A 14,650-nucleotide genomic window follows, 5' to 3' on the forward strand; every position below is an offset into this window, starting at 1 on the left:
CATCTGCATTTTTTTTCTTTACTTTTTGGTGTATTACTTTGAATGAATAAGAAAATGCCAATGTATTTTTGGGACTCACCGCTGGTCTTCAAAACTTTATGTGATCTCGAGGAAGGTTCTGGGAGAAAAATAAAGCCAGCATTATTTGCAAAACCCAATCAAAAATTGTCTTCATACATAAATCACTACTTTATTGATAGGTTACCTGAGCTCTAGTAATTTTCTATCAAATTTACCTAAATTCCCTTTGCTCAGAGTTACTCAGGAGCAAGAAATTCACTGTCAAAATGTTAAGGAATCGGGAGTCCTATCATCATAGGACTAGCATCAAAATGCTACGTCACCAAACCTACCAACTACTAGAGACTTTCTCAGCTTCAACTACCCCGTGAGCTGGTAACTTTCAATTTTATATTCTGCGCCAGACGTCTGTCCCAAGTTTCCATCACAGCAGACTCACCGTCTCAATCTCAGCTTACCATCCTTCCAAATCTGCTCCTGCATCCGGATTTCCTCTGGGCTATCATGGGCCTTGCCCTCCCAAGTTAGTGACCAGGACTTTACTCTACATTCCTCCTGGTTTTATCCATCACAGTCTGGGGGCTCCTGAGAAAGTGTCACCCCAGTTACCACTCTCGAATCCAAGTCCTCATCTTTCCCTCAAACTAGCATGACAGTCTCCCTCCTGCCCACTTCACTCTCCACGTGGAGCCAGAGTTCTGTCTCTAGAAGGCAAATATTCTGCTCATTGCTTAAAATCCTTCTGTGGCTACAAAATTCAAACCCTAGGGCAACACCTTCAGGTCCCAACTGTACATCTTGAGCCTGGTCTCCTTCCACCTTCCCCTGCTCCACCCCACTGTCCAGTCAGGCTGAATGACCAGCAGCCACTGTCTGTCCTCAGGAATGTCGGTGCAAGTCTCAGGGCCTCAGCACATACTATTCTGGTCCAGTCTGCCTTCTCCAGATTCCATCAGGGGAACTCCCCTCCTCTCTGGGACACCTTTTCTCCTCTTCTTAGAAAGTTAATCTCTCTCCTTTATCCCTCCACTCTTCCTTCCATCCCTCCTGTGTCACAATGCCATCAGACTGATTGGTGTTTATTCCCAATATTTTGTCACTCACTCCCACAGGGAGCTCCTTGCAAACAGGAATCACATGCATTATTTTTCCTTGCATTCCATGTCTCCAGCAAGGCATTCAGTAGGTACTCAATAAACACTGATTAAAAAAACAAAAAACCAAGATCCTTGGGCTAAGCAAACACTGATTGCATGCAGTCCGATGTAGCAAATATGTACTTATATTTTAGGCTGGAATAATCTTTTGAGGTGTCGTTCACAAGATAACAGTTTTCATTAGCAACAGCAAACAGGGTTTAAGTAACTACAGACCCATGGTAAGATGCTCTACAAAGCAAGATTAGTTGATATGTCTTCTATTCACAGGAAAAGAGAGCATTAAGGATAAAAGAGTTTAAAATAAAGGCTGCAGAGGCTTGTTTTAAGGCAGGCTCAGGTGCAATCAAACAAGCAGTGAGCTCAAAAGGCCTGTCACCGGCAAGGAACTGCCAGTGCCCTGTTAATATCATGTTTTGATCATAACATCCTTTTTTATTCTTCTTGGTGGTATTGGGGATTGAACCCAGAGCTGCCTTATCCCTGAGCTGCATCCTCAGTCCTTTTCATTTCTTATTTTGAGACAGGATCTTGCTAAGTTGCTGAGGCTGGCCTCAAACTTGCAATCCTCCTGTCTCAGCCTCCCAAGTCGCTGGGATTACAAAACATCCTATTTACCAGATTTTCTTCTGAGCCGATAGGGTGTAGAACCTTCTCTAGAGCCACAGGATGCTTTTGTCTCTCCCTCAGGGCTGTAACAGAAGCCTGGATGATCTGTAAAGATAACAACAGGCAGAGTGAGTGCTCTGGGCTCCTTGGAAAATAGTCACATCTTGTTTGAATAATTTATGGATTTTCTTTTCCACCTGACATATCCTACCCCCGTAACTGGCATTCACTGCATCTCAGGTTTTTTCTTACATGCAGGATTCCAAGATGCACTGACTGCCCTCCTGTTCTCTCCCCCTCCTCCGTCTTCCTCTGCCTTCCATTTTTACTCCTTAGCAGAAGGAGCTGTCAATCACCAGCTTTGCCACTCTTCCCTTTATGCCCTGTGGCAGTTGTCCCCAGTGCAGTATTCTTTTTTTCTTTTTAAAATTTGACAACAATATGCAAAACTGTGAGCAAGTTGCTTCCCTCTCTAGAGGGTTTCTTTTTTTTTTTAAATGTATATATGACAGCAGAATGCATTACAATTCATATTACACATATAGAACACAATTTTTCATATCTCTGGTTGTATACAAAGTATATTTACACCCATTTGTGCTTCACACATGTACTTAGGATAATAATGTCCATCACATTCCACCATCATTTCTAACCCCAGGTCCCCTCCCTTCCCCTCCCACCCCTCTGCCCTATCAGAGTTCATCTATTCTTCCCATGCTCCCCCTCCCTACCCCACTATGAATCAGCCTCCTTATATCAGAGAATACATTTGGCATTTGGTTTTTTGGGATTGGCTAACTTCACTTAGCATTATCTCTTCCAACTCCATCCGTTTACATGCAAATGCCATGATTTTATTCTCTTTTATTGCTGAGTAATATTCTATTGTCTATAAATGACACATTTTTTTGACCATTCATCTACTGAAGGGCATCTAGGTTGGTTCCCAGTTTGGCTATTGTGAATTGTGCTGCTATATACATTGATGTGGCTATGTCCCTGTAGTAGGCTGCTTTTAAGTCCTTTGGGTATAGACCAAGGAGAAGGATAGCTGGGTCAAATGGAGGTTCCATCCCCAATTTTCCAAGGAATCTCCATACTGCTTTCCATATTGGCTGCATCAATTTGCAGTCCCACCAGAGTGTATGAATGTACCTTTTCCCCCACATCCTCGCTAACACTTTTTGTTGTTTGTATTCATAATAGCTGCCATTCTGACTGGAGTGAAATGAAATCTGAGAGTAGTTTTGATTTGCATTTCTCTAATTGCTAGCAATGATGGAAGCAGGTGGCATCACTGTACTAGACCTTAAACTATACTACAGAGCAATAGTAAAAAAAAAAAAAACCGACAAAATAGCATTGTATTGGCACCAAAACAGACTGGTAGACCAATGGTACAGAATAGAGGACACAGAGACTAACCCATAAAATTACAATTATATTAAACAAAGGCACCAAAAACATGCATTGGAGAAAAGATAGCCTCTTTAACAAATGGTGCTGGGAAAAACTGGAAATCCATATGCAACAAAATGAAATTAAATCCCTATCTCTCACCATGCATAAAACTCAACTCAAAATGGATCAAGGACCTAGGAATAAAACCAGAGACCCTGTGTGCCTAACAGAAGAAAAAGTAGGCCCTAATCTCCATCACGTGGGATTAGGCCCCAACTTCCTTAATAAGACTCCTTTGGTGCAAGAATTAAAATCAAGAATCAATAAATGGGATGGATTCAAACTATAAAGTTTTTTCTCAGCAAAAGAAACAATCTGTGAAGTGAATAGAGAGCCTACATCTTGGGAGCAAATCTTTACCCCTCACACATCAGATAGAGCACTAATCTCTAGGGTATATAAAGAACTCAAAAAGCTAAGCATCAAAAACACAAATAACCCAATCAATAAATGGGCCAAGGACTCCAGTGCAGTATTCTTAAAAATGTTTACAGACATTGTTCCTTTAAGCATCTGGTGAAAGATTTAGATCCAGAAAAGGAATTTTCATTGAGTTCATGTCTTTCTGCCCCTGCGAGGCAGCACACAGACTCTAGATTAAGAAACTCTGGTCTAATCCTAAAGACACGCAGCATATCCAGTGACTGAATATGGCACCTTGAAGGCCAGCACTCCGGGTATAAAGCCATAAACTGGTGTTCCTCAAATTAGAGGCAGTGCTTCCAGGAGCCCAGGTTCAGAGGACCTCAAAGGCCACACGCACATCTTCAGAGATGCAGGTAACATTAACTCAAGGGAGGTCATCTGTTCCAATGGACTGGCCTCCCCAATCATACTGCCAAGTCCAAACTCAGTAGGCCGGGGGGTGGGGTAGGGAGCAAAGAGATGCTGTTTTCTTACAAATGACACTTTATAAACTCTTCATAAGAGAGAAAATGTGATGATTACAAGTAAGGAATATTTCAATTTATGTTAAGGACATAAAACTTACGAATGGCATCCATTTCAAGTATTGCTTGCTTGGCCTGAAAGAGAAAGTGTAGCTGTAATTACAAGTATTATTATTATTTTTCTTTAATCTACTAATTCTAATACAGTTCTTATCCCACCTGAATAAAGAAATTAGAAAAAGCTTTAAATGACTGTTTCTTGCAGACATTAAAACACAGATCAGGAGCTCAGGGAATTCAATGAGATAAATGCCCTCATGGGCACCGTAGATGCTGCCCAACTGAGACTCCAGAGCTAGGGCTGACCCCCCAGCCCCCCGCCAATCTGCAAAAATAGATGGAGAAAGGAAGAGTTGGTTTTAAGCCCGGTTGATCATCAGGAATCATTCATTGGGTAGCTGATAAAGAAATGTATACTCCTGTGACCCATAGTGGTCTACCGAATCAAAAGCCCAAGGCCCAGAGCCTGGCATCTATATAACACCAGCCCTCCTCATGCCACTGGGTGGTCCCTAGAATCACAGTCTCCCTCAGTGTCCCATTCCCAGCATGCCCCAAAGGTACAAAAACTGATGGATACTCAAGTCCCTTATATGAAATGGCAAGTATTTGCATATAACCCCCCCACACATCCTCCCGTATACTTTAAACCCCTTCTAGATTACTTATAATCCCTAATCCAATATAAGTGCTATGGAAATAGTTATATAATTATTCATTGGGAATAATGAAAAGGAAAAAAAGTCTAAATGTTCAGTGTAGCCGTAATTTTTTTCCTAACATTTTTTATTTGCATTTGGTTGGATCTGCAGATGTGGAAGCCCTGTTGTTGGTGGGTGGGGGGCTGTCCATTTTTAGTTGATTGGAATATGGCTGCTGGAGTTTGCTCTCACTGCATCTCTCCTCCCAAAGGCTGCATGGTGACCATCAGGTTTCTTGCCCTGTCTCCATGGCCTCCTTCACCTCCCATCTCTTCTGGGTGCCCCAGGCAGGGGGAAAAAGGTACAGTGTGGAGTCAAGGTGCTGAGGGTCACTGTGATCCCAGCTCAGGCACACAGCCAGGTGGTGGGTGCTGTTGTCTCTGGCTGAGCTTCCTCCACTGTCAGAAGGGACTGCAGTGGGACCCACTAGGTGGAGCTGCATTAACATCGGGCACAGGCACTCACCTGCCTGCTGCTGCTGCTGCCCTCCTTGGGGGCCGTGTCCAGTGACCTGCTGCTCTACTTAGCCCTCCCTCTCCAACCCACCTTCTGAGGGCTAATGCTTTGGAGGTTTCTTTTTGTTATTATTATTGCCATATGTTACGGATGTGTAGGGTGTTATAAAAAGGCAAGCTGATTTTCTTAGCCAACTTGCCTAAGGATTCAAAGAAAAGTAATCAGTTTAGATGGCCTTTATAGCCTCTTTGGTGTCATTTTTATTTCTCAAGAGAAGTGTATCTTAACCTATAAAACTATGATAAAATGACTCAAAATAATTTCACTCCTACTTTCTGAAATCTTTGATATTATAAAAATGTTTAGGCTAAATGGTAATCATATTTAGTTTAAGAAAGTGAGGGAAGAGAGAGAGGGAGGCCTCAACACAGTCACCTTAGCTTTGAGAAAACAAAATACTTAGATTTTTGTTATGTTGATATTTCTATTTTAAATTCAGAATTTGAGATTACCAGTTGGAATTAAATTTCAAATACAAGTGATAGCTCAATTTCTGGAAAGCATGTTTCTAGAACCATGTTAATATATGAAATGCAAAATTATTAATTTTTAAATTAATAATTAATCATTATTAATTAATGTGGATAAGAGTTCAGTCTATATAACATCTAGATGAATGAGAATAGGGCTACTTCCAGGGAATTCCCTGTTATCTGTAATCCTGAACAAAGTATCTGTCCCCCAACCTTGACATTTAATTTCAAAAAAAGTACTATTCCCAGGGTTTCCACTAGGTGTCAGTCAAGGACCATCGTGGAATTAAAGGAGTAGGTGGAGGCTGGGAGGAGTTAAACTAATGAATCTCCAACAGCTGTGTTGACACTTAGATCAGTGATACATTTTTACCTAAAATGCCCCATTATACATTTATTTTATTTTGTAGAAATACATTTTGAAAGCTTTAAGAAAACAATCTAAGAAATAGTCTTGATGAAAGATGTAGCTTTCATCAAAAAGTTCAACGTAATCCTTTTATTTATATTATAACATTACAGTGGATTAAGTATATGAAATAAGTGTATTTTTATCACCCGTGGGAACAATATGGTTAAGAAGTTCCTTGCAGGCAGACAGACCTTGGTTTGAGTCTGAGTTTAGTCATGTACTAGTGGTAAAACTTGCACAACTTAATGTCTCTGAACCTCTGTTTTTAATGCTCTTGAATTAGACTTATTTCATAAGGTGTTTTGCTGAGGGTGAAAGAAGATACAGTACAGCACAGTGTATATGTGATCAATGAGTTGTAACTTGAAAAAATTTAGATTCTAAAAGGATCAACAACTTAGGTGAAAAATACAATTCTACTATGGCTATGTCAACTGTTCACACATACAGGCAAAGGGCCAAGAGCACACACACGCACACACACACACACAGGTGTAGGAGAAAGGGGACAGGTATGCAGGCTAGTCTGGTTTTGTAATGGTCTATAATTGCCTTTCAGAATCTTCTTAAGCAACTTGGATTTTCCCAGGAGACTTGTAATCAACAGGTGGGGCATGGGACACATGCTGCCATTACTCAGAGGGCCTCCAGGGCACCAGGCCAGCAACCCCAGGACCAGCCGTGAAGCGAATGCAGTCACCTCTCTGCCCGAGCTCCCCTGCATCTCATAATCCCCAGATGAAATGAAACTCCCACTTGAGTCCACGTACACACCTTTGCATGTTCATTTCCTGAGTAATTGGGGCTGGCGGCTCCTGAGGACTAACTTCAAAAGCTTTTCAAAATACACAGAGGGCAAAACAGACTCTCTTCTCAGAGCTCAGTCCTCCTGATCTCCCACCCAGGTCCACTCCCATGATTATGGTCCCACTCTCTGCCCCTCCTCCCTCCCACTGTGGACCATTCCAGCATCTACCTGGCTCACCGGTAATGACACTCACCCCTGCACCATAGTCCCTTGGCTACTTTATCTCTAGAAGTTCAGGAAAGATGTTTCCAACCCTTCCCAAGACTAGCTCCTATTGCTGCGCTGATGGGCCTATTGTTCCCACCTTCCCAGGTCTCACTCCAACAAACATCCTTCTCCTGGCCTGACTATCTCCTGTTTCCCTTCCTACCCCCTGCAGCCCTCTTACCCACATGATATCTTTGTGTGTATGTGTGTGTATGTGTGTGTGTGGGGGGTACTGGGGGTTGAACCCAGGTGCATTCTACCACTGAGCTACATCCCAGCCCTTTTTGTTTTCAGACAAGGTCTTCCTACCTGGTGAGGCTGGCCTCAAACTTGTGGTCCTCCTGCCTTAGCCTCCTGTGCCATTGCATCTTACTTGGCTTTGGTTTTTCCCCAGCCTACCAGCTTTTTCCTTTTCTGAACTTTGTGAAATGAAGAAGTGACACCTGGTCTGTTCCTCATTTCGCCCTTGCTCTTTGACCCACTCAGACCCTTTTCTTCTTAGCTGCCAACCCTAAAAATCTGTCTTTCCATTTGAATTGTTTGACCTTTGCAAGACTGTTCTCTGTTCCCTGTCTGTGAGATTCACCTTCCTTTGCTGGCACAATGCCCTTCCCTGCTTCTCTTACGGCCCCTTTTTCTTTTTCTGTGCTTCAGATCCGCCTCCCCTTTTAGACCACTCACTGGGATTCCCAAGGGGCCTTCTTTCCTCTACACACTTTTGTGAACCATCCTGTCAAATCTTACGGCTTCCATTTCTGTCTCTCCTAACCCTCAGCTCCCAGAACCTGAATTTCTACCTGCAAGGGTCCTGCCTCCCCTGCTCCTCGACCCCCATCGAACCAGTTCTCCCCGCCTCCCAGCTTGCTGGGGACTCCAGCGCCATGCTCTGGGTGCAGGTCACGACTGACACTGAATCTCAGTGGGCCAACGCCCGTTCCTCTGCCTCACAAGCTGTCTCACCTCTCTCCCTCTGTGGCCACCACAGCCACTGCTCCTCATCTCACCACGCAGACTCCATGGTGCAAGGTCCAAAGTCCTCCCTCAGCCCACTGAGCCTTCCAGCCTCACCTCCTACCCTGACCCCTGAGAGCTTGGCCCTCCCGGGTGGGCAGCGCCTCTGGGCCCTGAGCACAGTGCCCTGTTCTCTCCTGCTTGTTTACACGTTCTTTCAGCCTGGTTTCCCTTTTCCTTTCCCTTCACTTATAAAAACATTCCTCATCCTTCAAGAATGAAGTAAAGGCACTTTCCTTCCTCTCCCAACTCAAATAGACACTTGTCCTTCCGTGACACCTGGCTTACAGTGCCATTATTTCACCATGTTGAGCAAACAGGTCAGGGGTTACAGGGCCAGCTGCCCCTACTCTGAGTACACTCACTGCCACACCTGGGGCTCGTTTCTCTGGGTGCTGTTCCCTTAGCACCTAGGTGGTCTTTCCTGTGTGGCCGGTTCTTAGTGCCCCTCTGAGTATTTCTCATACTCTATTTTCTTTTGCTTTTTTTTTGGTACTGGGGGTTGAACTCAGGGGCACTCAACCACTAAGCCACATCCCCAGCCCTATTTTGTATTTTATTTAGAGACAGGGTCTCATTGAGTTGCTTAGCGCCTTGCTTTTGCTGAGGCTGGCTTTGAACTTGTGATCCTCCTGCCTCAGTCTCCCGAGCCTCTGGGATTACAGGCGTGCGCCACCACGCTCGACTTCGTACTCTATTTTCTGTTAGTCCTCTGGAACTTTCCTTACAGTCTTTCCCCTCACTTCTTTCAATCTCCCAAGGTGGGGAACACCTCAAATAGAGCCCACTATGAGCGAATCTCTGCAGCATTGGGTGGTGGAATCAGTCCTTACAGACTTGACATCTCAGATGCTCTTTTTCAACTGAGCCTCGCTTCCTGTCTGGCTGCCCTGCTAGGACCTGACCCCTTTCTCGGCCACTGTCTGCTGACTGCATCTGTCGTCTTACCTTAGCTGGAATCTTTGCCGCATGGTTCTCCAGGATCAGTCTCTTCAGGTGCAGAACCCAGAGCCGCTTGTCTTGCTGGGACTTAGCCTACGGGGCAGATGGAAGGGTCAGATGTTGGACAGTTGGATAGATGTTGGACTCCTTTGAGATGGGAAGCACTCTGTGTGGTCAGGAAAACCTGGAAAGGCCCTGGCACCCAGCACTCCTCGTCCCCGAGAGGGGCCCAGGGAAGAGGAGAGGCCCTCTTTACCTGAACAGTGTGCTGCAGCTTGGGGTTCTTGTAGTGGAAGACGCTGAAGCTGAGTGGCTCCTTGGGGATCACCTCCACGAGCATGAGGTTGCCACACTGGAGCAGAGAGAGCACGGAGGTGAGGCCCACTCTGGGGACAGGGAACAAGCAGCCCCCGGCCCTTGCCCCCTGTGTGACTGGTGTTCACACCTACCAGGATGTGAGCTTTGTATGTAAACGTGTCATCCCTCTTCTTGGTGATGAGAAGCAGCTTGTCAAGGAGGAAGAGCGTCCGCTCATTCTTGGCCCGCTGGAGACGGAAGGTTCCCTCGAGCACCAGTTCCCCATAGCTGGTGAGGTCTGGCCCCTTCCAGTTTGTGAGCAAACTCTGTATCTCCTGGAAAAGGGGAGGCCCCGTGGATTCAACAGGAGGCAAAGGCTCTGTGGCCCATCCACTGAGCCTCAGGAATGGTGACTAATGATCTATGACATAAATCTGCATTTCTGGGTGGTACCACTCAAGGGTTAACAAAAATGAGTCAAGCTGTAAGTTGCTGAGTTGCCAATTACTTATTTCTATTCCTTAATAATTCCTATGCTGTGGGTGGCAACAGCAGCTACATCTTTCAAAAGCTTGGGAACAGGACCACCAGTTGGGACTTCTTGGTGGGCATCCTTTCTCTGACCTTCTGTTCTCCAGAAGAAAAAAATCTATAGAGAGGTTGACTTGAAATCTTTCTTCGAAAAACTGAAGTCCATACCATGTAGACGTTACACAAAATTAAATTGTGTGCACGATCATGAGACATATTTTCTCAGAAGCTTCCTGTTTTTAATTCACTGATTTCGGGAAAGGAAATGAACATTTCTCTGCTGCTATGTTTTAGTGTTTTTAGTGGAACTTGGTAAATATAGAAATGGGTAGCACGATTGACATTTCTTTAGGATTTGTTGTACATTAATATTGCTTAAGGAAGATGATGTCATTATTTTGAAAAATGAAAATGTTCACAAGTACCACTTAATTAAGGAAGCCACAAGATAATAAAAGACTTCATTGGTTGAAAACAGAAAGCTCTGTGGTACAGTGCTTGCCTAGCATGTGCAAAGTCCTGGGTTTGATAACCCATGCCATAGGCAAAAGGAAGGAAGGAAAGAAAGAAGGAAGGAAGGAACTAGAAATGGTGATAAGTTTGACCAGAATCTAATTTAGCACTGTCTTCAGAATGCCAACAAAGGTTTGCCTGATGCCTGCAATACACTTGAATGACTAAGCATTAAACTTTCTGCTACTACTGCAAAAAACAGATATGGCATGAAAGAGTAGGATGTTGCCCCCCCTCTGATTTTTGACTCTATGGCATGATATCGTTACTCTCCTGCCCACCTGCCTAGATTTTTTTCTGTCTTATGAGCCAAATGATGCATTGTGTCCCTGCATAGTGCGGAGTCAACTCTGGGTTTTTTTGTTTTACTTTAGGGACACCCAAGAAGTTGGAACTGGATTTTGGGCCTGTATGTTTTGTTTTTGTTTTTAAATAGCTTTTAAAGAGGGCTTTTTTTTTGAGATTTCTAGGATAATTGGCACAGCATCTATTAAAAATTCCTGAGTGTTTTAGGGATCAAAATGTTGGTGCTAGATGGGACCTTAGCAAACTTCTCATTTGACTGTCTCATTTTAACGATGAGGAAACTAAAACGATGTGCTTGAGAACCATCTCATGGTTTTGCAGGAATGAGTGAGAAAGAATAGAAGCTTAAAAGGTCTAGGTACTTTGCTTTTAACAAAAATTACTAATTTATAATTTTATTACTTAACATAAGATAAGGCCTTGGGAGATGAAAGTTTTTAGCTTGGGTCTTCAAAGGGCTATAAGCAAGTTATTAGCTAAATTACATAACAACTTTGTCTTAAATAGCTACTCTAAACAATGGTCATTATTGTTGGTGCCCTGATCTTTCTTCAGGGAGAATTATGATGAGGACCATAAATGAAGTATGATATTTGTGCAATCTTAATATTGGATTTGATTTTGGAAATGATACATATCTGTGTCCCTGCAGCCCTGCTGGGTACTGACACCTTGCTGTGGGCTCACCTGTAACCGGACTGCATGTTCATGTTTCCGCTTCATGTCATTGATGTGCCAGGCCACGCGCTGCATAGTGTCTATAGCATCAAGCACCACATCGTAGCCATCTGTGTCCTTGTCAAGGTGGTTTTCTATTTCCTTTAAAAAAACACACACACAAAAATAACTACTTGTTTTCCATTTTTTGCATATAGCAAGTAATGAATAACATCTTGTAACTAGTTTCTTATATTTTATTTGTGCTTATTTATTTATTTGCCTACTACTATCATTCCTTAAGATTTTGAGAAACTTACCAGGAATACCTGCCACAAAATGATAAGATGGAAATAAAAAATAGGTCTAAAAATAATACAAGAATATTAGAATTCCAGGAAAGGCTATAACATACAGTAAGTCTCAAAGAGATATGACAGTTATAATAGATATGAGAATTGATCTTATAGCTGAGAGTTCTGAGCTTCTTGGTAACCAAGGTAATATCGCTCTCAGTGATACAGTTCTCACTCTTACAAGATCAAAATACATATCTTTTTTTTCTTTTATAGAGGAAACAAAATTTCTCACAAAGACCTCAAAGTGTCACAGACTCAAAAATGTAGTAGACATTATCTTAAAAAAAAAAAAAAACAACCAAACAAAAAAAAAAACCTCCATAGGGGCCAGAAGGTACAACTCAGTGGTAGAACAGGTGTTTAACATTCAGAAGGCCCTAGGTGAAGATCCCTGGCACCAAAACCAAACATGCAAATAGAAACCTCTACAGCAAGCACATTTTCATGCAGACATGAGGTTTTAGAACCTCAATGAGGTTCACTGAAGACAGTCTTTTGGAGTGTCAAGGAAGTTCACAGGTATCATGCACTAACTTGTCTGATGGTTTCAGCAGGTTATGTTAGCACCCATATTAGCATGGAGTTCCACAGCCCCAGGGAAGGGAGAGAGGGATACAACCTCTGTTCTAATTCCTTTTCTTTTCTTTCTTTTTTCATTCATTCATTCATTTATTGGTGTGGTACTGGGAAGTGAAAGCAGGAACATTCTGCTTCTGAGCTAGCTATATCCCTAGGAATTTTTAAAATTTTCATGTTGAGGCAAGGTCTTGCTAAATTTCCCAAGCTATGCCAAGTACTGAAGAAAAAAAAATGTTCAGACTAACCTGGAAATTGCAACCCTTCTGCCTCAGACTCCCCAGTAGCTAGGACTATAGGCATGCACAGCACTTTGCCCTGCAACCTCTGTTCTAATTCTTTAGAGGATATTAGACTCCTGTACCTGGATCCCTTAGGAGTCAAAGACTATTCTTTTTATCTCCTCCATAATACCTAACAGACAGGTGGTCAATAGATGTTTTTCTTTTCTTCTGGTGCTGGGGATGGAACCCAGGACCTCCATCATGCTAGGCAAGTATTCTATCACTGAGCTACACTCTCAGCTCCAATAAATGCTTATTAAGGTAAAACTATATTTTCTTAAAAACAACAATAACTCTAATCTCTCTATGTATATATGTAAATAAATTGCATCTATATAGAATATGAACAGACTTCTTTTCCTTATTATTATTCCTTAAACAATATGTTGTAATAACTGTTTATAAAGTGTCTATACTGCTTTAGGTATTATAAATTATCTAGAGATGATTTAAAGTATAGGGGAGGTTACACATGCATTGTATAATACACAAGCCTACATAATTTTATATAAGGGACTTGAGCACCTGTGGCTTTGGTATCCTTGAAATCAATCCCCTGCAGATACCAAGAGACAATCACATCTACAACAGTAAGAAACTGTGCCTTAGATCATTTCTATGACATTTATTGTGCAAAATCAGTTAAAAGTGGCAGAGGCTGAATCTTATGGCATAATTTCTGCAAATTAATTCCCATTATTTTACAGTGACACTTTGTAAATATTAGTTTACTTTTACTGGGTATGCAAATTTTTCATGCAGTTAAAAACTGGAAAGGAATTTACATTTTTATCCCCATACTCAGACTCAGGGGTTTGAAGTTCCTATGAAACCATACCGCTAAGCTAGTAAGTCCAGGTAAGCTCCAGATTAGTAGCAAACTAAGAAATATTAATTTCTTCTTGTAGTTCGAGAGGCAATCCTGCCCAACAATGATCAGGCTGAGAGGAGCAGAGGATCCTGCTCTGAGGATATTCATGGTTCCCTGTACAGCTTGACGATGTGAGTGACACAAGGAACATCTAAGCCACCTATAGAAGCAACACATCTCGATGCCGACCTGGAGCTAGTGTGGATTTATCCACTCACTGTTCTTCCCTTTTCTTTATTATTAGCCCAAGACAGAGAGGCTGTTCTCCTCACCAGTGCACTTTCTCTAAGGATCCTGACTTGCCATCTCTCAGGCTGTTCTGAGAACTTCACTTTCTTTTGCTGGTTGGTCACCTTCCTGTCTAGAAGACCACAGTAAGTCTTAGCTGGGATATTAACAGAGTTCAGCAGAAGTCTGTCCTGGGATAAGTATTATTTATTTAAGAATTATTTGGATGCTGATTTAGCAACCTTACTCCACTAAATCTAAAATGTCATTAGGACCAATTTAAAAATTAAATATCTCCAATGTGGATAAATGAGGCAAACAGACAAAGCGAAGAAATTTCTGGTAATGTTGGACTGAAAAAGTTCTCTGGATTAAAATCCCTTTAAGGGAAGATATTTAATATATTGTGAAAGTAATAAACTGCAAACACTGGCTTATTTTTATCGAGTGCCTTGAGCCTCGGGAAGGTGGGCACCTTCTAGGCTTCGGAGGCAGGCTGCTTGTCCCAGAGCCCTACCCCTGACCTTCCTGCTCTACTTCTTGCCCGTGGTGCAGAGATAAGCATTCCACATCTAGAATGCAAATTCCTTCAATAAAACTTTTTTTCTCTCTCCCTTTCTCTCCCCCCACTCGTCTCTGTTTAATGTTAATCTTTTCCTCATGCTCTTCTTCCCTGTTCTGATCTTAGTTGCTCTCTTTATATTAAGGAAGACATTTGGCATTTGTTTTTTAAGGATTGGCTAGCTTCACTTAGCAT

General features: G+C 42.5%; 1 protein-coding gene across 1 annotated transcript in view; it reads right to left on the reverse strand.

Annotated features, from left to right (window-relative positions):
* The window catches only part of Plekhg1 (pleckstrin homology and RhoGEF domain containing G1), a 210,956-nt gene that overhangs the window by 16,306 nt on the left and 180,000 nt on the right, over positions 1 to 14,650 (reverse strand). The window contains exons 8-14 of the mRNA XM_071612913.1: positions 11,606 to 11,737; positions 9,721 to 9,903; positions 9,528 to 9,623; positions 9,278 to 9,364; positions 4,243 to 4,276; positions 1,797 to 1,892; positions 80 to 118 (exon numbers count right to left, since the gene is read on the reverse strand). Coding sequence (XP_071469014.1) covers positions 80 to 118; positions 1,797 to 1,892; positions 4,243 to 4,276; positions 9,278 to 9,364; positions 9,528 to 9,623; positions 9,721 to 9,903; positions 11,606 to 11,737 — 667 coding nt within the window. The remainder of the gene's footprint in view (positions 1 to 79; positions 119 to 1,796; positions 1,893 to 4,242; positions 4,277 to 9,277; positions 9,365 to 9,527; positions 9,624 to 9,720; positions 9,904 to 11,605; positions 11,738 to 14,650) is intronic.

The sequence above is a fragment of the Marmota flaviventris genome, chromosome 6, assembly GCF_047511675.1.
Source record: "Marmota flaviventris isolate mMarFla1 chromosome 6, mMarFla1.hap1, whole genome shotgun sequence".
NCBI lineage: Eukaryota > Metazoa > Chordata > Mammalia > Rodentia > Sciuridae > Marmota > Marmota flaviventris.